Source organism: Bombus bifarius, unplaced genomic scaffold (assembly GCF_011952205.1).
Source record: "Bombus bifarius isolate JDL3187 unplaced genomic scaffold, Bbif_JDL3187 scf7180000009243, whole genome shotgun sequence".
In the NCBI taxonomy this organism is placed as follows: domain Eukaryota; kingdom Metazoa; phylum Arthropoda; class Insecta; order Hymenoptera; family Apidae; genus Bombus; species Bombus bifarius.
Window position 1 is genome coordinate 2,094,579 of NW_022884989.1, and position 23,833 is coordinate 2,118,411.

The 23,833-nt window shown below is 37.1% G+C and overlaps 1 protein-coding gene across 2 annotated transcripts in view; it reads left to right on the plus strand.

Moving 5' to 3' along the window:
* LOC117214828 (LON peptidase N-terminal domain and RING finger protein 1) overlaps positions 1 to 23,833 on the plus strand; it is a 65,619-nt gene that overhangs the window by 37,606 nt on the left and 4,180 nt on the right. Inside the window, exons 1-8 of one of the 2 annotated variants that reach the window (XM_033461192.1) lie at positions 347 to 569; positions 9,032 to 9,150; positions 10,889 to 11,011; positions 16,829 to 17,023; positions 19,314 to 19,413; positions 20,802 to 21,001; positions 22,902 to 23,203; positions 23,482 to 23,689. In XM_033461192.1, coding sequence (XP_033317083.1) covers positions 368 to 569; positions 9,032 to 9,150; positions 10,889 to 11,011; positions 16,829 to 17,023; positions 19,314 to 19,413; positions 20,802 to 21,001; positions 22,902 to 23,203; positions 23,482 to 23,689 — 1,449 coding nt within the window. In that variant the 5' untranslated portion in view covers positions 347 to 367. Of the gene's footprint in view, positions 1 to 346; positions 570 to 9,031; positions 9,151 to 10,888; positions 11,012 to 16,828; positions 17,024 to 19,313; positions 19,414 to 20,801; positions 21,002 to 22,901; positions 23,204 to 23,481; positions 23,690 to 23,833 lie in introns of those variants that run through there. The other variant, XM_033461191.1, reaches the window with a different exon arrangement.

The window sequence follows — 23,833 nt, forward strand, 5'->3', positions numbered from 1 at the left end:
GATATTTACACGATAGTGCAGATCTCTATGTAAATTCTATTCGTTTTAGTTGCTTGCATAAAAATATAAATTTGCAGGAAAGTGCACGATCTACTTATAGCGACGTAGAACTAAAATTCAACACCGGATATGTCGAAACTGTACAAAAGAAAGAAGAAACCACGCTTCTCCACGTTCATCGCAAAATCTTGTCGCGTTTCCGCCAGTATGCAACGGTTTCGTAAGGCTTTCGATTTCTTGCGATTATTTTGGCCCGCGAAAGCATCCGGGAAACGTGGCGATTCCTACCTCTACGTAACAGGAGGTGCCAGTGGCGTTGGGTAAATTGGCTGGGTGACACGATTCACAGAGATCGCCGAGATGTCTTATGCAAAACGGCGCGTCGAGTACGCATTGTACGCGCGTCGCGCGATTTCCGCGGATGATGCAAACTGACGCGTGCGAAAAGAATTACGCGAGAATACTTTGGCAAGTGGCGTGTCAAGGGACACTGTCGTCGTCCCAACGCACGTTCCACCGGTCGACACGTGGAGCATTATTGATCGTTGCCAGAATGGAAGGAGGGAATAGTAAGTACATATGTGCCGCTGATACGATGCACGCTGCGCCTTACTGTCTTACGCACGGCCAACCTGCTGCTACTGCTTTCGCGTTATGTCGAAGTTGAATTATGGTATCGTACGAAAGCCTTAAATCAATTGTATGTACGTGTCTCGTAATGGTCGGCGAATATATTTTTAGGAAACGTTTGCGCATGCTGTTGTACGCAACACACGGCGTTGATCGTTCATCGTTTATTCTGGTTCTACGTATACAGGTTCCATGCATAATTTATGCTGGATCTACTGCATATCGATAATAATTTTTTTTAGTACGTTTCCCAAGCTCGAGAAATTTGTTAACAATAAAAAGATATACAATTTAAAAAAAAAAAGAACAATTTGACACGGTTAAACGCATCCTTCGCGATAGTAGAGCGCGATCGCAGGTAGTCGTCCACTAGTTCGATCAGACGATGGTCATAGCCGCGGGGAACGGGGTGAATCGCGGGAAACAGGGTCTTTTGGTCTTCTCTCGACACGCTGGTGCAGCTGCATCGGGCGACGCATCGCCGTTGGATCGAATGGACGTCAGCCGTTCCGGCGCAAACAGCCAAGCGTTACGTAAAGGTCGGTCACCCGGCCGCGTACTTCATCGCCGTGCTTGTCGTTGCTGCTGCTGTTGCTCGAGGTACGGCGGCTTGTTAACTCGCTTCTCGAACTCGACCTTTATCTCTTTCTCACGTCTTTCTGACTGTCCGTTTTGTCTCATTCTTTCGACCATTGAAAGGTGGTCCCTTTCTTCGATATATTTCATAGCTGCACTTTCCTGCATGGTAACGACCGCGCTACGGATATTTATGCAAATTCATATTTTTACGAACACGAAAGAGTAGAATCTAATTAAAACGGGTACTCTACTTTGTATAATTTGCGCATTTCTGTATATTATGACCATTTTATATCTCCTCGTACTTTCGAATTTCTCATGCATGTGTCAAAATTCGGAGATTAGAAATGAGAAAATTTAGATTGTAACGTGGTGAGAATTTTTGTATCTTTTATTTGAAAAATTACGATTTCAGGGGATTTGTTTAAAATTGAAGAATTTGCACGAAGCATCGCTCATTAGGAGATTTTCTTCATAGATCCGGCATTAAAGCTATGATGTAGGATTCTATTTGAGGAGGAAGAAATAAATATCGTTACAGGTTGATTCAAAGAATCTTGAATCGAGCGAACTTCGTACTTCACGATAAATGAAGACACATTCTACGTTTGACCTCGTCAGTCTCGGCACAATTAAGTGTATTTTGTGATATCGTCAAGTATAATTACAAGAGCGTTAACCGAGGTCTTACCAGCCTTACTTTTCTTTGAAAATAATTTTACTCTCTTCGATGATAAAATAATATATGTAAGAACTACGCTAATGACACTTTTCTAATGACTGTAAAATAGGTGATTATTCAGTATAAATGATACTAACGTTCGTCGATCGATTTTAAAAGTTTCGTCTTGATGCGATATTTCTGAAATCACACGTTTGCGTGCAAAATGGGGACAACTATGTTTGCATTTGCAGATAGTAGAGCAGCGCTTTACGTGTTTCGATTAATTTAGTGTATTTTATCGATTGGAGAAACGACGCAGTACTTGGTTGACTAGTTGATTAACTTGGAAACAAAGTTCACATAGACTTGCATTAAACTTGAAGTTTCCATAGAGTTACTTAACTCGATGGCGAAGTTTATAATCAACGAAGTGAGATACAATTGGAGTTACGACGAATTCTATGATAATCACAATGCAATAAGTTTTATTGCACTGAAACTCCTATCCAGGAAACTACGGTTCGTGTGTTTCGATTTGACCTGTTATGCAGTCAAGTCAGTAGCTACAGACGTATCCAACGTGACAAGAATCGCCATGTATTACAATGAAGGTTTACAGCCAATATCGGAACATCTTTGAGCTATGAAATTCTAAAATTCGCAACACCGCTATTATAAGACTTGTTCCGAGATATAAATCGCTTGAAATTTTCATCCTGGTAATGTTATCTCAAATTATTGTCGGATCATGTGCGTTATTTTGTACTTTGATCCCAGACAATGGATCCTGAATCTATGAATCCGAATCTATGGTTTCTGGATCTAAGATGTTATTGGTCCCTAGTCGAATTTAAATTTGGATTTAGAATCTCAGATTCCAGATTTCCAAGATTCTGGACATCGAAAACAAGTCCAGACTCTTGGACTTTATATTTAATGTCCGAGGTTCAAAATTTGGTGTCGAGGTTCGGAGATTACGATCATAGAACAGGGATAGAAAGAATAGATGGAATAGATACAGGATCCTTTGACTCACGAATGGCTTCAGATGGACCTCACAACTATGTGGTCATGAATCGTGAGATTCTACGTTGTAGAAATTGGCCGCAGATTCCAACGGCATGGATTACGAGGTCACACGCTTCAATTGTAGATCAGGACAGGTCTCATGACGCTTGGATCATGGATTATTAGGTCCCACGGATCAGTGGTTTATCGGGACACGCGCGACAATCCCTAGGTCGTGGACCTGGAATTCTATGTTCCTGTTATAAAAGTAAATCTCGTAACTTTAGGAGTATGGACTTTGAAGTTTGATGGTTCAGAAATGGGTTAGAGTATTCTATAAGTTTGAGGTCACGTAGTTCGGGATCTTGCTGTTCTCGAATATCCTGATGCATGTTCTACTGCATTGTTGTAGTTTAGACTGTTCTCTTGGCTCCGATATCTTGGCTTCGAGGAGTTTATTACTCGATTATGCTTCTCTTATTTGGATCGTTTCCCTTTGCGTTGGTCCTTGCTAATTTCTGTATTTTTAAAATGTTTAGCAGTTGTTACCTCATTGTGCGAAGTCGACATTGTTGTTTATGTTTTTGTGATTACGGGAAATCCAAAGATGAAAAATGCGACAAAGATGTGAAACGTGAACGATATTCGATGATATATAAAATATATAATATAAAATAGCTTTAAACGGAGGTAAAGTATTTATAATCTTCAATAAATGAAATGATTTTTGCTGCATTTACGGGAAATCCAAAGATGAAAAATGCGACAAAGATGTGAAACGTGAACGATATTCGATGATATATAAAATATCCAAGGTAAAGTATTTATAATCTTCAATAAATGAAATAAATCTCTATTGTGATTCTACTACAAGTTTTCATCGGAATATAAATGTGCATAAAAATTTACATTATGCTAATTAACGATGTTCGAGTATATCTTGTTATTCCGCTACCGCTTACTATTTTTTATTTTCCTGTCTTTTTTTACAGATTGTGTCGTCGCTATAATACCGTTGTCGGTTAACGGCATTTCCAAGCAATTGCATTTCCTTTATTTAACTTTTTTCACGGTTTTATTGGCGATGTTGATCGTGGCGATGTATATTCCACTCCTAATATAAACCAAAGCGTTTTTATTGAAGCGTCCATTATTCGATGAACGCACTCGTCTGCGATAGCTCGACTTTCATCGATATCGTGGTCGTCTAATTAATTATCGACACTGCCTCCTCTGTTTTCTTGCTTCTTATTTCTTGCAACAGTAGGTTTCTTTCACGCTCTTCATTCGATTTAAATATTGTGAACGACGCTTCTTCTTGTCTGACTCAACCACGACCAACGAATGTCTTGTTTCTTTTATCAGTGAATTTCTTTTTCACAAACGTTAACTCCTTTTTCCGACTCTATGTACGTGATCCATTGAGTACATTTATGGGTGCGATATGTCGTTAGCTACGAGTTAGTTATTATGAGTTAATCATCAGTTAAAGTTTCAATAGGGTTAAATTTAGCAAATTTGTAAAAGTGACAGTGAAAGGCTTCGAGGACCGTGAAGCCCTAAATCATTGATACCGATATCGGCTAATATCGATTTGCTGTGGATATTTCAGTAGCGATGAAAGCAGGCGGATACATTTTGATCGAATTACTTCTATGTTCTAAATTGTATCTTTCCTTTCTAATGAAGTTACGTCAATTCAGCCGTTACATAGACGTAGCTTTAAACGAAGATGGAGATTGTCTCTTTTTTCCGAGCACCTCCAGACACATGTTATTCCGAGAAGAAATAAATCGGCAGACATGCAGTTGTTAAACTCGTTAACGCAACCTCTTTAAGCTGTAATCAAGTTGATTAAGTGGAATAAGTGTGTAATCGATTACTCGGTCTGCATCTCGATTCTGTAGCCAGGAAATAGAGATATAATACCGTGTAATACGATCGGTCGAATTAACGAATAATCTTATTAGTTGTGAGCAGTTGATCATTTTTACGACCAATTTCAATCAAGTCATAAGCCTTCTTCTGTTAAAAACAGCGCGCAAAGAAAATAAATATATCTTTAACGTTGCTACGTGCGAATACGATTTTAGATCATCCTAAATACCATACTAAGATTTATTTTCCTCGTATCCGTAAATCAGAAGGCATTTCAGAATTTCTATTTTTGCATGCACACAAAAAATGCTTCAAAGAACGGTCCAAAATTCCAGTGACACTTTTACGTGCTCCTTTGCTGACTCATCGGGCCAATTTAACGAACATCTGGATCTCGTTCATTGGCCGATCACGTGTCTATTCGTTAGATGTTCAGGGTAAAGGTTGTTGCTTGTATCAGCCTTTAATCTCTTTTACATGTGTTTCACAGTCGAGGAACACTTGAACGATACGTATAAGATTCATAAGGGCTTATTTGTCTGGAAAAAAACGTGCTGATATTCCGTGCATTTGGTTGAACGGTTAGACAGACCTGGTTTTCTGTTTCTTCTTTTTTTTTTCTTTTTTGCCTCTCCTCGGGAGGTACTCGCGTGGGCAGATTATTACTTGCGTCTGTGTGGAAGTGTTGTGGAGTATTGCAGCTCGTAACTTGTTCTCGGAATGAACTTCTATCGATTGAACCCGACATCCTGTTCTCGTGCGACGCGCTCAGAAGGCCCTTTGTCTTTCTTCGCAGCAGAGCGGTTCAGATCGAAACTGGTTGGCCCTGTTTTTTAATGACTTTGACTTCTTTCCGTATCGTGTTGCACTCTCGCCACGAGTTTATAAGAATAAAATAATATTCTATGTTCATTTGAATTTTTAGGGGTTTGATTATTAGGTATATCGTATCGAAAAAAAAAGAAAAATCAAAGGTGATAATATTTTGTCAAAATGTTCGCTTCGAACGTAATGCTCTTGTTGTATTTCTCGAATACCTCCAGAAGCGATTGAAAATAAATTTCGACGATGATCTCATGGAAGAAGATGGTTTTATGTCTTTCTACTTTTATGTATTTTTCTTTCTTTTTCAATCGTTTTCCGTAGACTACAGGAAGTTGAACATTTTTCCTTTTTAAAGCTGTAAACGTCGTTTCGATGTTGGCTCTTCCTTTTCAGAAGAATATGGAATTTTTAACGGAGAATTTATGAGCCGCGTTCACTCGTTAAGGATGTAAACGTTCCTCTTGCCTACGAAACCGCATTTGGAACGCGCTGTTCGATGTATAAGCGTTCTTTTATGCATTTCGCCACTTAGAGAGGTTAATCCCTCTATAAATCACGTTATTAAAGATTAAAATGTTATTTTACTTCGCACATTTGTCTTTAAATTTGTCCGCTACATATTATTCACATATTACTTAAATATAACTGAAAATATTATTTTTGGAAAATTGAACGACGGATTGCAGTCTTATTTTGCTGATATGATACGCGAGCTAAAAATGAAAATTTCCAACACAGCTGAGAAACGCGTTTCTGTTACTTTTGATACTTAATTTATTTATCACTTGAATACGTGGTCTGCCAGCGTTTATTACATTTGCTTTAAGAGGTGAATAAATAATAACAAGTGTTTTTAGATTTAATTAAATTTATCTTTCTGTAAACTTTCGTGCATTTTAGTCATATATAAATTTATTTTCTTCTAAAAGCTTATTTTCCTTAAATGCAACGATGCCAATACATTGCGTCAACTTCCTTCTACGTAAATTCATTCTTGTCAAGCAGAAATCTAAGTAGGACGTTAATTTAGCGAAAAATTCGAAAAAGTCAACAATCTCTGGTTTAAGCTTTATTACTAAAACACGACGTTTTAAACGAGAAGCAAACTCGTAAACTCGCAAAGTTTATACCCAGCGTGAAAAAGAGAATTGCAAGGTGGCCAGTTTACTTCATCGTTCGACCGTAAAATCGCCATTCTTCACGCTAAACCCTCACTGTCATAATCGGTGTCAGTTGAACGAAAACGAGCAACAAGCTGCCACAGTACCGTCAAGAAAAGCGTTGGTTGCGAGTGACGAGCATGCGATTTGCACGATACAGGCGGGACTGCATCCTGGCATTGTGAGCAATGTCATTGCCTCCGCGGATAGAGGCCCTTGCCTGGTCGAGGACGAATTTCCGGCACGCGCCATCACCACCAATGCCAAGTCGAACCGATTCATCGACCTTCATTTATCAACGCTGACCGCAGGTCTGTCGACATCGTAAATCTTCTTTAAACGCGTTTTGCGGATTGTGGCGCGTGCGACATTTAGTCTTGCGATATACGAATACTCTATTCACCGGATTGCCTTGTCACTTACTACGATTATGAAGACAGAATAGGGTCGCGACGATGAATTTTTGTAGCACGTTTTAGTATGGCCGCAATAGCGAGTTTTATGATGATTTATGGTATCATTTGGAAGATCGAAATTAACGTGATATTTAATTTTGACGATGAGCAATTTGGTTTGGTTTTAAGTTGATCGCCAAGTGTGATTATTTGTGCTATTGTAATACTTGGAACCTTAGCATTGATATGATCTTCAATGTTGGCAAAGAGATTTTTTTTATTATTGAAAGAGATATATCTACTGTTATAAGATAAGATTGTTGAGAATATTGATCAGAAAGTAGAGAGTTCAGAATGGTTGGATTACAGCGAGATATTTGTTGATACTTTTATCGACCAAAGTTAAATAGTGATATTACCGCGTCATATAAGTTCAATTTTAATTTGCCGTATTTACCGTTTTTCATTCGACTTGATTTTATAACGACGGACAGAGGAGTAGCTAGTAGCTCGCGTTTAAATATTTTACGCGTAATAAATGAATTTTCAATCACACAGCGAACCGTCGTAATTATGGAATAGCAGTGAATATTTCGTTCATATGCGCACAGTCTCGAAGAGGAACGGATGCCATCGAAATCGTGACCGCGTACAAACCTATTTCGAGAAAGTTACATGACGATGTTCCAGCGTGACTACGCGCATTCGGCTTACACGAGCATCTGGTTCATAGTAAACTTTACCTTGAGCAAATTATAGGATGAAACGTTGCATTAGGCTGATTCGTTCGATCGGCGCTTATGGGAGGAGTAATGCGATCGAAATCGTTTTCTTTAATTCCGAGTCGGTCTAATACCTCTGCTCAATTCCATAATTTCGTATTAATCGTATGTACGCGAAGAAAATTGTATTATTTTTTTATTTTTTATTTTCATCAACGTCCAGCAATAATCTTCGAATGACGCAAATTTAAATGTTACTTTAAGGACGATTTCTTGCGTGGAGAAGATTTCTTTTGGTCGATGTTCAGATAGGATTGCTTCTACCTTAATGTGACTCACGATAGTCGTAAAGATATAAATTCTACTTTTTGTTTAAATATTCTCTCAAAACGGAATATATATTCGTATAATGAGAAACCAGATCAGAATGATAAAATTACAAATATACGGTACATTCTGAGAACTTGTGAAACAATTTTATGTTCTGCGAATAAATTGGGAGAGAAACGTCGACGCTTGCATCGCATAATGTTCCTCGTTGGCATAGCCTATAAATAAACGAATTGCCTTTTTAGGCGATTATTATCATTACTCTATTCCATTCGCGATTTGTAGTTTTATGGCAACGAAGAAATCTACAGCACGCTATTACTTTCTTTACGAAAAAGTACAAAATAATTAACGATTCTGCGACGGCTGGTTAATTTCTTAATTTACGATCCGCTTTATACATTATTCAAACGATTGAAATGGCTTCTCGGGCAATCAACATTCGTCGTGAAATCTCAATGACGCGAACGCTTATCGAATAGCGATTTAAGAATAAGGACGATGTCGAGATTTGGAGAGCGTCATTGAGTTGCACGAATTTGTATTCAGCGGGAGATCGTTTTACGCTTATGCAAAAGTGAAAAAGATATTTGTCGTGACAAGGAAATTGTTTAATCAAATTGAACTTCCCCACAGAATTTTTAGAGGCTTTAGAAACATCGGTTTTGTCTAAGAATTTCCTCCATTGTTAGGTGAAATCTTTCCCCGAAATTTAATCTGCGAGAAAAGGTATTGCGGTGAAACGGAAGGGACCATCTTGTTGCCAAGAGAATTCCCGTCTGTACTCATCGGAGTCAATATCCTAGCGATGCTTTACGTTCCTGTTTCCTCCTGTTTCAGCGCCAAACAGCCCACTCCATCTTAGCAACAGGGCTCACGTTTTGCTCCTGCTGAATAGGCCTCAAGCCTCCCTTACGGATGCTGATCATGCTGTTAGGCTACGACCGGACTGGGGCAAGGTGAGAAACACCTTTTTGTCATGGTACATTATCGCGTTAGAATAGCGTGCAAAGGAGCAGTGAACGTGCAAATAATTTGTATCGCGTGTATACGAGAAAATAATTTATTTGATGTTTTATGTCAACTTAGTTTTTACTTGTCATAGAATTGGATGGATTTCTTGGCGTGCGCCTTTTTAGAAACGCGTGATAACGTTCGAGTCAATGAAAATAATGTGTCACGTATAATATATTAATAAGTTATGACGCATGGTTCTTGAATTATGAATAAAGCTGTTTATTTAATTGCAGTGCATTTTATTTGATATAAGTCGGAAGATATTTTCGCCATATTTATCTTTTGTCATGCGATCTGTTTTAATATTCAAACATTTCTGTGAAAGCTAAAAAAGATGTGACATGTAAGATTGAAAATAACGATTGCGTACAAGCATATTTGATTGAAATTTCTCGCGTGACTGTAACATAAGAGGCAGTGTGTTTCTCCTACTTGGCACGCAGTTCGATCAGATGTCTGGCTACGTATTGTCCTTTTACCCTTAACCCAATCCTGGCCCAAACTCACCAAGCCACGCGTGACACATTATTTTCAACCGAGATCCGAGGGTTAGATTAGATGTCTGATTCAAAGCAACCATCCTATTGAGAAACGTGACAAGTAGGAAGAATTTTCTTTCAGTTTCATTAATTTTACGTATATTTCACTGAATTAATTTTACGATACGAATCAGATGGTAAATATTAAAAATTGTCATTAGTTTAACTTCTGGTAATGTTAAGGATAAAAAATTATTTTTAGAAAGTTTAGATAGTTTATTAAATAATAATATTTCGATGTTTCTTATTCGTAAAATGATATTAATATGTAAACTTACCTCCGTTTTCTGTTATTCCTATAATCATGAAATAAAAATACTTCGATCAATTTTAATGTTGTGTCTGTCCATTAAATCCGCTAATATGTTACTCAAAATACGATATGACGAACGAATTTTTTTCCGATCGATAACGCCGCGGTAGCTATATCATTTATAGTAATGACGTAAATTGATAACGGTTTGTATTATCACGAGATAACATTGTTGCTAACAATGGAAATATCGTGCAGCTTAAGGAAAAAAACCATGTGCATCATCCGCCGATATAATGAAATAAAAGTAATCATTTGTATTCCTTTATGTAAAGCAATTTACATGCGTAGTTCTCTCTCTCTCTCTCTCTCTCTCTCTCTCTCTCTCTACACATCTGAATAATTTAAGCTCAGAGAAAAAAAGATCTGACTGATTTTATATTTGCATGAACGAACCAATTAAAATGAATGAACATCACGCCGTGCATTCTTGCAACATTAATTCCTCGATAAAACAACGTTGATTCATCGATAAAGTTCTTCCTGTTTCTACGCCTATGCATCTCATACATCTTTGTAGTTGGTTTTGTATGTTGGTACCGTTCTACACAAATTACGCGTTTATGTCAGTCCCGTTAAGGTGAAAAGTGGAAATTAAAACTAACTGTTTATTCGAGATACTTTGCTCAGGAAGTATTATGCATTTGACAAGCTTTTATTATAATATTGTCCTATTTTTCTATTGATATTCGTCGTGTGAGTAGAACAGGTTATCGAGTAATATTCTGAATATTTTATAAAAATTTCATAAGATTTTCACTTTATGAGATATCAATCACCAGTTAAAACGGAGCGGATTTTAATTACTGCTTTGTCATTTGTCAACAGGGTCATTACAGACGAGGGGTGGCTTTGTCGGCTCTTGGCAGACACGAGGAGGCGCTGTTTGCCCTTTGTATTAGCGTAGCTATCGACAAGAATCCTCAAGCTGTGCGTCACGAATTGATCAAGGTATGTCGATTTTTATATTAAGTCTAAATGTTACGTCGTCCTGCGGATAACGTTCACCTTTCGCGCCTTGTTCCACTGCGAAAACCTGCGCGACCCTTTAACGTAATTTCTGTTAGAGAAAAACAGCGTACAATTGCTGCAATAACATTCTTATCATTTTTATTTCAATATCGAGATCTTAGCAATCAATCGTCGCCGAAGAGTTTATGATAATTTGAAGAAGGAGACTGACAAATAAAATCAGCCATCCTTGAACGATGCAACAAAGTCTATCAGATAAATTAGATTTTTTTCTGTGATAATTGTGATTTCTTTAGTGGCTATAGAAGATGAAATTACAAAGTTGTTTATTACATATTTAAAAAAATGCACAAAAAGAAACTCATTTACTACGTTCACTGTTATCTCGATCGTTCTGTTGATTGTTATCGAGTTAATTTATTACGCGTTTTCCACGCTTTTCTTGATAAACTTCGATAAACATCACGTTATGTTCTGCGGTTAATTCTACGCGTTTTCTTATAACCTTAGAATAACATGTACTATGAGCTGTAACAACAGAGGACAAGTGGATTTTATTTCGACATTGATAAAGAAAGGTTACTTGCAACAATTTTCTTGCTGTAATTTGTTAACGATATTTATATACTTCTACTGATAAGTTACTTTTGACAAATCTTTGTAAACAATTCCACCGTCGTACGTACGAATACAATTAACTTTCTACATACTAAAAGTAGTTCCATATAAAAACATCACAAAGTAACGTTCATAGAAATTAATCGATGGGTAAATAATATTAAATTAATGTATATAAATATTAAAAATATCGCTAGAATTTTTACATTCGTCTTATCTTTACTTACTTCAATACTTTCAACTAGTCATTTACAATGTCCATCTCAACATCAGGAAAGAAAAACTAATATCCACTGAACGAGAATCCAAGAATACCATCATTTATTTAGATAAAATACCATATTATTTATTTACATAGATTTATTTGAATTCAATTATTTAGATTAATACTGCACTAAATCGTTTTCAGATTACATTACCTTAATTATTGTTCCAATGCAATATTTAGTGATTACTTTAATCAAGCACGCTCGTATATGAAATTACGACACGATGTTACATAAATTGCGTTGTCTACGCGAAAAGAGTAGCATAAATAAAGCGTAACACTGCTTTAGAAGCGTCCGACGTTAGACCCGAAAGAGTCAACGACTCGATCCGCGTGTAATTCTCCACACGGAACGAAATCCTTTGGCGAGGGATCCGTTAGCGTTTATTCTCATTTTAATATGGTCGCGAACGATGCACGACCGGTGGATAAGTACTCGCGGATGAACAGTACAAACGAGCAAAAGAGAGATCAAGATACCGCGACGAAGTCACGAACGTGTACAAAAGAAATGGACGTCTGTGCGCGACGGCATTTCCGGTACGGCTGCTAGCGGTGTAGCTTAATGACTCGGTATGATAGTCGTCAGGTGAGTGACCCGTACCGGGGCAATGATAACTACTCGCGAATAGACACGCTGTTCGAGGAGAGCGTACTGTTTGTTGCGTGACGCGTGTTCCTCTCGATTCTGACTTTCGTGCCGATTCCTCGCTTCTCGTATCGTTTTTTCTTCCCTCTCCTTTGTGTCGTTAGTAAACTATCGCGCGTCACGAGAATACGTGGAAAATACAAAGAATATGATAATTGGAAGAGAAATGTACGTCGGCTAGTATTAACCTGATTATTATAGATATGAAGTTTATGTCTCGTAGATTTATGAGAATAAAATTCACAATACTGTAATTTTTCTAGTAAATGTTTATAGTAACTTTATAGCATAACAACAGTTTCTACGTATTGAATGTCTCGTTCTGGCGATAAAGAAGATTTAAAGCGGAGCAATGTGAAAAGATCCTTGCTATAGTCTGTAGACTTAAAAAAAAAAGAAAAAGATCTGCAATTGAAACTGTTGTTATTTCTATACTCAGAGATAAGATCAGAATAGTTATTATTTTATTGAATGGATAAATCTATCGCACCGTTCTGAGCCAAAAAAAAACCTTTTTTTACACGCGCTTACAAAAACTAGAGACAAAAACAAAAAAGCATCTTAAGCCTATCGATTAAATCTGTCGATTGCAAATAGGATCATCCTCTGGTTACTATTTCTTATAACTAACGCATCTGCATATGGATGGCGAGCACGAACTCACGTTGTCATTTTCAACAGAAACGTATGTAGAATGGGATACTTCGTATGTCTATTGGATCGTACGTTTAATCAAATATATGAATATTTGATTAATTCAAAGATATACGAGGAACATTATTTACTGGCTGGAAATTAAATAAAATATATTATATAATAAAGAAACTGGTTTTACACCTTTTAACGTATTATAATATCTCAATATTCTCAGATTTATAAAATGATATTTCTTTCGAAAGTGTAAAACGGAACTAATGAATTGATTTTTAATTAGTCACAATGGCGGTCGTTCTTCGTTCTGTTTCTGCGACGTAGTCGGCCTAATTAGATGAATAATTTCGCATATGTTGTAAATAAAGTTATGTAAATTTATTGAATGAAATTAATATGGATTCTGTCTGTGTAAAGTGTACGGTTAAAAGCGCAAAAACCTTACGAGATGTATAATAATTTACAGTATAATGGAGTGTCGACGAAGTCACCTTCGCCTGAAAAACTTACAAGTCCAAGCTGGCATCAACGGGTTAATTAAGTTCGATTAAATCTGATTTCTCGCGAGAAAGAATCGTGATGACTGTAAGAATTATACCGCGTGGCATTAACCGAAGACCTCATCACGCACACACCACTCTCTTAGGCAGCCTTTACACAATCATTTCTCCATTTTCTGAGAAATATCTGATTAATCAAGTCACTAATGAAATTATGTTGGAAAGTTCGAACGAGCCAAAATGCTCGAACAGCAAGATCGCAAAAATGAATTTTCTTATTCAGGTCGAATCGAGGTTTTCTCGCGTAAAATCATTTTATAGGAATTACGTATAATCTGTAGATCGATGCATGCAGCGAGTTGGAAAAAATATTTGTTTTTCGTCATTCTTGATATTTAAACGATCCGATTTTACAGATTCAATTTTAATACCAATTGTCTTCGAGTTATTATTTTCTTTTTTTTCAAAGAAATACCCAAAGATACGAATTTTACCATTCAAACTATAAAGAAAAACAACGAAAGATGAATTCGACGTTTGATTCTTTGCGCCTTGATCTAAATTGATTTCTACAATTATCTCGTAAATTTCGACGATATCATTCTTCCACGAAACATCCACACGTCACGTGGGCGTGAAGATGAATAGCCTAAGTTAGACGATAAATATTCTGTGAATTGACATTCATGAATACCTTGGGGCATTAGGCCGAGCCACGCATACGATTCGATTCTTCGTTATATAATAAACTTACGAGCGTCCTACGCGTCCAATGAAAACAAATTTCAACTAAGCAGAAAAAGAACAAATTTATTTCCCTGTTGACCTCCTGAACGTCATATCAGTCGACCATGTGACAACCCGATAATTCCAATAAGGCTCTCCAGGTGAGTGACCCAAGGCTAGTCCACATTGGAGGCAAGGCCAGCGATAATCACTCACAGCAACTCGAGACGTCTGGCTCTTTGGATCGCGACTATTGTTTTTTCCGACGCGAGAATAAGCCGGAGCAGCTGCAGAATCAAAATTTATCGCGGGTATTCCACCGTTGCTTCTTTTCCATCAGTCTGTGATTCATCTGGAAAACGCTATTTCGTAATTATATAGAATACTTTAAGCGATTGAGCAAACATAACATTAGAATTTTCCCATCGATTATACCGAAGCGTAACACGCGTTAACGAAACATCAGCTATCGATATGAAACGTACCACTAAGATCATTTCTAAATTACACAAAATAGCCTAGCTAGCACGATGGCCAAACTTTCGTTGGGCCGAAAACCCTGAAATTTCACAATAACGAACAAGTTTAATTAATAAATGTTCCAATCATGATATTTAATCAAACAATTTCGTAAGATCCCATACGGATAGTTCTAAATTACAATGCCAGCCGCATGAGATTAATCTCGCGCGGTAAACCACCGTGGACTATGCAATCGAGCCAACTATCGCCAGAGCGTCCGATTTAATGGCGCCACGGGGGCGACCTGGGGTTAGAATTCGTCGAACGAGTCGAAGAGGCACGACAAATTGAATTTCGAACGGTCATTATGTAACCTAGAGGCTGGTACAATCATTGACGCAAGCTGCACCGGTACTTATGTAAGATCGAGGAATCATTCTTTTCGCGCGGCGTTCGAGCCGTATGGCAAGCAACATCCGCACGTTTGCCACTTTCTTCTGGTTGAAAATGTTGTCCTATTGTGCCCGGATACGATTTAACCACGAGGAAGTTGCACAAGGTGCACGTGAAATTTTCTAGACTCGCTCCTAACCTCTTTCTGTATCTTACTCTTCTTTTGTAACTCGCGGATGTTCGATCATCCGGAATCGAATCGTGTACTTTTGGTTTGTCTTGCGTTTTCTTCGCTCGTCGAAGGCGTTCAGAGGAATTAACGATTGTAAATGCTTGAAAACAGTGTTGCACGTCATTATGCAATCTTGTTTTTGTGAAAACGTGAGAGCCTTAGCGGAATGAAAAGATATACCACGAGATAAACGAGTATCGCCTTAATGGAAAGAATCTATTTTGAACGTTCTTCTTTTTCTTTTCTTTATTTTTCTTAGACCATGTTCAGATAAGAAGCCAAGGTTCAGTTAGAGAATGTTTTGATATCAGAAAAAAGCAAATGTTCGATTTATTGAAGTACTTGAACTTGGGTTTGTGTGAGAAAATTGTGTTTAACGGTATAAGTTGAGGAAGAAAAAGTAAAATACGTGGAACCATCGCATCTAATAAATCGCTGCTGCGCAATTGTTGTGCATTGTTTTTCTGAAGTTATTACGGATAATCGTAGGAGATATATTACATAATATCCATCACAGAAATCGAAGTGTACCGCCGTTTACTCGAAGAAAATCTCACGTTCTACTTGTATGGCGAAACACAAAGTATAAAATTTATTATGTTTCTCGTTGACTACCGTTCACGAACCGCTTAATCTCGCGCAAAGATTCGATTTCGCAACGATCAATTTCCATAAATAGGAGATGAAAATTCAGTGCGATATTCCAGTTAATTGAAAGCCACGATACAATCATTTCCTTCATTTTGTTACGCACGATTCAAAGTATAATATTAAATGCTAACGAGATATACCAGATATTCGCTCTAACGATCCACATCATTTTTACTCATTTATGATAATGTCACGAAAACCAAGTTGCTGATAAATTAATTCTTATATTACGAATATAGCGCAATACCATCACACATATTTATCCACGACAATAGTTAAATTCATTTTCTTATCCTTTGTCGTATTATTCCTTTCGTGACTCGATGTTTTTGGATCGCACTGTACTTACAAAGCGACATCCCCTTATCTTATGTGAGTCGTTGCGCGCAATCAACATGCATTGGAGACAATATTGTAATTATGTCGCATAATTTTTCTTGTTCGCGCCGAAGGAGACGTATATCTCGTTTACAAGGATTTACGGGCTACATTTGCATGGAACATCGGCCTGCAACAAAGAGACGTCTCTATCGTCTAAGGCACGTCGCACAACGCGCCAATCCTCGATAACAATTCGCGGAGGAAGCGGCTTTCATCGTTCCATCGCATTAGAATTACAAAAGGCATTGTTTCGTATGGTCTTCAGGTGCTGTACAAAGTGTTATCATCTGGACATCGTCGTTACGGCCTGCCATCTCGCACCCCCTACAATTTGACCGAGGGTGCATCGCGCACGAGGAGTCGTCATCAGCTGATGAACCCGAAGAGGAATCGTCGAACAGTATTGAATGCCTCGGACTGTGAGGATAATAGCAGCGGTGGCGAAGAGGAGTTCACTCAGGTAGGAATCTCGTGAGATTTTAGAAAACAAGGGCAGACAATTTAAGGTTTATTTTAATTTTTCCAATTTTATGCGATATCTTTCAATTCGAGGGGAAATAGTAGTTTAACGTAAGCGTATTTCCTCTTCCTTCTTTGCTGTTTCAATAACGAGTTTCGCTTTCTTTACGCGATATAAAAATTGTTCAAAATTAGAATATTTTTATGTGGAATAAAATTCGAAGTTATATTATATGCGAACTATTTGCGAGATTGATTTCCAATACGCCGGAAAATATGGATTTTGTAGATTATTCGCAATGGCGAACGTCTCTGTGAGAAACGTTTGAAGCTTTCTAATGCTCGAGTTTTTTCTCACGAATTTATCGTTAACAAGAATTCTTAGAATTTGAAGTCCAAGTGTTGAGTATACACATACATATGTGTGCGTGGCAGTGTCACTACCGGTATATTCTCATGAATTATCAGATTTGATAAGATTCTAGCTGCAATGCTAGCGAAATACTGTCTAATAAAAAAAAAAAAAAAAGGAAGAAATGTCCGGGAATCGCAGCAGCCATAATTTTCAATTCAATTTTTTGTTATAACGTTATTAATCATTTTCTTCGTAACTCACGGTATTTTTCTCCGCTCGATTTAAAAATTGTTGCGTTTGATTTTAAGCAAAGTAGTAAAAATATTTCTGATACAGTACACACACGATGGAGATATAAAATATACTTTTTAATAAGATACAGGATTCGCTGTTGTGCCCCGAATTAAAATTGTGTGACTTTAACTTCGTACTATATCGATGAAAATAAATGATGTAAAATTGAATTAACTTCAACCGTTTCATACAGTGTTTATTCTTCGTTTAAACGATTCTTCATTTACGTAACATGGTTTAGACGTTGCATTCTTTTAATACACAGTACTTACAGCTGTATGTACTTCTTGATAACTGAATGGCCATTTTAAAAGTGACATCATCGTTCAGGTACAGTTTTATGCTGACTTCGAAGCTGCGATTGAATTATCAAATAACTTCGTGCTTTTCTTCTTGCGTTCTATGTTTACGAAATCGGATTTTCCTTCTATGATCGTTGCTTTGTGACAAACGTCGATGAGATAAGAAAACGAATAAAGAGCAAAATATACATATATATATATATATATATACACTCATGATGTTGAAACAAAAGTCATTTATGTTCGTGTAATTTCTTCTTGTTTCTCGATACAATTTTAACGAACTGAATTTTCCAGCTGTCGTAAGAAATTTAATTATTTTAGATTTTCAATCTCCCGAATGTAATCCTTTATAATTAAAGTGGTATCAAATTGTTGACGAGCAACTGATCGAAAGCAAATGTTCAACTCAAGCACATAGTTCACCGAAGCAAATATCAAATCGTAATAGAGAAAACAGAGTAATTTAATCACGGTTCTACTTCAGGAGGTTGCAATTATTTTTTTGTCCGTTTAATTCCTGGCACGTACTACAGCAATACAACAATCGATATCTTAATCATATTCTCGATTACCGCTCAGATATCTTGGTTAATCGTTCTGTTTCCTGGGAGGACGTCGCTGTATCTGTTCGCGTCCGATTGTATTGTAACAACACGTGCACTTCTTGCCGCTTGGGAAGCACGTAATTAACAATCAATTTGCAATTATTATAGATCAACGAGAAATACGGATATCGCGGCGTTAATAAGCGGCTAGGCGGCTGGAACTTATATAAATCCGACGTTTCAATTACTATTAATCTTGTGGCCGGGATAAGCCTGTGTTCGCTAACCAATAATAATAATCGTTCACCACGTTTAATTACGAATCCTCGAATTTTCTCACTTTGTATAGTGATTTATATAAATTACGATAAGATAAATTATACTCTTTATATATATATTCTTTCTGTTACTAAAATTTATAACAGAAAAGCAACGTTCGTTCTTGTATCTCTGTTCCTACGCTTTGTTTCAAGATTACGAAATAACGAAATTTTCGATAAAAATCCTGAACGCGTGAATACGGGGAAAACACGGTTTTCGAGTTAAGCACGAATGGTAATGTAATTGCAACAGCGAGAAGAAAAACAGGCGAAACGAAATATCGAGGAATTAAGTTCCGAACAGATTGTCGGGTTGCGTAACGATCCATTAAACGTTACGCAAGCTCACGGCGTCCCGTTGCGAATAAAGATGAATTGTATTTCAAAGAAAAGAAGCTCTAATCGTGTCAATCCTAATAATTGTAGATTAAAGTTCGCGCTTAATCCAATTATCCTTGTTGATTCATTGCAGACTGTTAGCAGAAGGCTCCTGTCAACCACAGCACCACAAAACAACATGAAGCTGCAGGCTGGCCTAGATCGTCTTTACCAAGACATAGAAAAGCTGAAAAGTAAGTTGGAAAGGCTGTAGCATTAAATCGAGTGCAAATTACAGAAGAATGATGAGAATCGTTAATAGGCTGCGGACGTTTACGCGAATTCTAAATAGAAACTCGTTTCATATTTCATAGTGTAAGCAAGTACTTTGCTTTATGTGGAGCTTGGAGTATTTGAAGTATTTTCTACTTTTTGTACATTTATGTTTTATCTAAATAAGCAAACAATTATATACATTTAAATTTCTCATAAGTATCCGTAGTTAGATTCTTATTTAAAAATCCTGTGTTATCTACATTTTATAATGATACTTCAAATAATTCAGTGAGAATGTTCGTAGTTTATATTATTCGAGCATTTACAATAATATTTGTAGCGGTAGTATTTATACGTAGAAGTATCGACTAGAAGAAAAAAGAAAGGAAATATTTTAATTATTTAAATTTACGTAAGATTTAAAATGTTAGAATACTGCCAGTATTTTATTTATTCAAGTATCTTCGTCAGTATTGAAACATAATTTTAATGCTCTACAAATTGAGCAGATTTTTAATCGTCGAATATGGCTATGTTTTTATAAAAGATGAATTGCAGCCTGAAAAGGTTACCCGATAACGTTCTATCTGACATTTCGTATTAATAACTAACGTTGCACATTTACCACGATATGTGCGGTTGAATGCCTACCATTGATAAACGAATCCCCAAGCTATTTAAAAGTAAAGTTCATTCAACGCTTGAGCAACGCGACACGAAATCTTTCATTTATTTCTACGATCTTGTTAATTTCTTGTGCAAAGTTCCCGCTTTCTTCATCCTGTTCGTTCAAATTTTGTTACCATTTATCCACGTCTAAAGATTCAAAAGTGGATAATTTATTTGTCTAGTTAACTAATTAATTTATCTCGAAAACTTTTACTTTTTAGGTTTTGTTCGAAAATTTTCGATTAATCCCTTTTAAAAGATTCAATTCTTATCGTGTAAAATTAAAAACTAAAAAGATATAAGTTGATTCGAGTAATTCAATTACCCAAAGACATTTACCATTTTGAAATATTAAATTTTTATCTCGCCGAAGTTTTATCATATCCTTACGAGATATCGATAAATATTGCAGAAATTCAAACTTACGCGAATATTCAAATATGTCGTATAAATCCTCACAAACCTTATGCGATGTGCGATGTAATAATAATAATAATATGAAATAGTACGATAATACAATACTGTTCAATTCTGTTGAAATCTAATTCCTTTTTTCTTCTTCTAAAATTACGTATAACGTTTCATTTGTGTATAATTCTGAGTTCAATAATATTATAGAATTCTTTTAAAGCATAGAATTACGCGATAAGAATATTTTAGACACACGGTAATCAACTAAAGCGTTTGTTTTTCACAGGGCTCGAAGCGAGACCCGCTGAAATTCTCCTACCGCCCCTTTCCGGTGGCACGGCAGGCGAGTTGGATTGCATTCTGTGCTGTCGACTCTTATGGAAACCCGTAACAACACCATGCGGGCACACGTATTGCTGGATGTGTTTGGATCGTTGCTTGGATTATTCCTCGGCCTGCCCTTTGTGCGTTACGTCTCTCGTCGATGTAAGTATAGTATGAATATACAGGGTGGTTGGTAACTGGTGGTACAATCGGAAAGGGGGTGATTCTACGCGAGAAAAGAAGTCGAAAATATAGAATAAAAATTTTTCGTTTGAGGCTTTGTTTTCGAAAAAATCGACTTTGAATTTTCGCTCGGTACGCGTGCACTTTCGTTTGAAAAATTTAAAAAAAAAATTAAAAAAAAAGAAAAATTTTATTCTATATTTTCGACTTCTTATTTCGCGTAGAATCACCCTCTTTCCGCTTGTACCACCAGTTACCAACCACCCTGTATATGTATAATATTTTTTTATTATTTAATTTGTACTTTACAATTTGTCCAGCTGGACATTTGGTAAATTGTTCTAACTTAATTGCTAAATAACACGTGGATGGCTACCCTCGGCGGGATACCATCTTCGAGTTTGACTATTTTATTTCTTTAATGAGGCCAGTGGGGTGTTTTCTTTTTAGTCTTCTTTCTATCAGAGCTTTGCTCGCTTCAGCAGCCAGCTGGTTTGCATGTGTCGTCGTTCTTTCCTTGTATTTATATGTATAATATCCTCGTTTAAATCTATAGAATATATTAAACAAATTTACCTGGCGAAATTTGAAACATCCTATATAACGAGTACAAAGAATCATAAGACAAAAAGTTGATTTCGAATTATGTTCCGTGGAACAAAAGAACGTCAGGACGTGGAACACCTGTCCATAAATGAGATATAATGCTTCCTAGCGGTTAACGATGCTGCAGATTGAAATGATTATTGTTTGTGGTCACCAGGGCCGCCGTTAGGAGCTTCCGCGTTCGTGGCATCATTACCAATTGTCCCTGTGAGCATCGTCGTTAATGACGTTAAATAAATTTTGCGGCTGGCAATCCCGTATCTTTCCTGGATCCCCTCCTACCTCGTATTACGTTACATTATTACATAACACACCGCGACCGTTATTCCCGCATTGTTACTGCTTCTTTCTTTCATATTCTCCTTCCTTCTTCCTTAACGCGACGCTAAACGTTTATCAGTGTTGCTTCGTTTTATTTAATTGGTCGGTGTGATTCATGATAAATACTTTTTGCGCAAGTTTTTACGTGATATTTACACAAGTAATTCAGAAGAGTTAATAGAATCGAATACAGTCTATATTTGTTACAGTCTATGTATGGAGAAGTTATTAATCCTTTATGGAAAAATTCTGGAATTTAAGAAACGACGAGTGAATATTTTATAAATACCCTTACGACGTTTTAAGATATCACTGGTTGTCGGGTTTCTGTAATTCAAATGTGATTTTATATCCAAATATGCTACACGGCTGTTTATATCGATTGACAATTTAGCGAACGCTATTGCATTCACTGATGAATAGTATGATTCCTGTCATTCTAATTATACACCGTTTCGTTCATTATACGGTACTTGTTTGCTTCTTCCTATTATGTTATGACGTAGGTAAATTTAACAACACCCTCGAGATCGGCAATCGATATAAAGTTCGATCGACGACTTTACTCTAGCAAAACGTTCTTTATTCAACAACGTGCGTATTAATACACGACCGTTATCACAATGCAATGTAATAAATATAATTTCAATATAAAGTTCATAAAGATGAAGGATGCAGTGCATCGAATCAACGTAGTCAGTCTAATCAAAACGACACCGGAATTCGATTAATTTCAAACAAAACACTCTAAGTGCAACTCTCTGAAACATCCTATTCTTTATTAATGCCAGTTCTCCAGGGAGATGGCCACGAAACTTGTCACGAAGAAGGAAGGTGCTGAGAAATTCTCATGAAAAAATCACGAATCTCAGCAGCGAGACGTTGATGGCATCTCTGGAGAAGGACGACGAGGTTTCTGGTTGACTTAGCAGAGTGTCCTTTGCTTTTTCAGTACTTGGCCAGCAGCCAGAAGACGGTGACGGACTTCGTCGAGAGGGCTTTGAAGACCGTAGCCCCGGCGGAATACGCCTCCAGGGCAGCCAGCCACCGATTAGAACTGGTCCAGGGACTTGGCCTCCTGGGCAGCGAGCAGATCGCGGTTTTTGTTTGTACCACGGCGTTTCCTTGTGTCGCCTGTCCCCTGTTCGTCTACGAGCCGAGATACAGGCTGATGGTGAGGAGATGCGTCGAGAGTGGCGTTCGTCAGTTTGGTATCGCGGCGTGTCTCAACAGAGAAGCGACGGGGACGAAGAGGTAATTGTCCTTTTAGTTTTTCTTTTCGTTTCTTTTATATTCAGCGAAAAAGGTGGTAACGTGGAACGATCATTTTGTTTACTTACAATGTAAGAGGATAGTCGAAGATCAGACTTTTCTTATCCTTTTTACTCTCTTAACAAGCGTTAAGAATGCCACACTATGAGACAGTTCTTGAGTTCGATAAATGGTCCTTGTTAAAATAAAAAAACAAATTGTCCGTTCGATCTATCGTGTTCGAAAACTTAATTTTAGTAGCGATATTTTCTTTGCAACAGATACGCGGAATACGGCACTATGCTTGAAATTCGAGATAGAGTTCTGCTGAAAGATGGTTGCAGCATTCTTAGCACAGTCGGAGGCAGAAGATTCAGGGTTCTCTCTGGAGGAGAAAGGGACGGTTATGACACGGCTCAAGTAGAATTCCTGAGGGATGCGATGGTTCAGGAGGATCAACTTTTGAATCTCTTAGAGCTTCACGACAAGGTGAAACATCGATAATTCATGTTCGAATCGATCGTAGTTAATAACTTACCGCTCGAAGACTTACCTATTAACTCACGTAGTAATATAATAATGATATAATATATAACATACATACAATAACAATGCACATAATATATAACACGC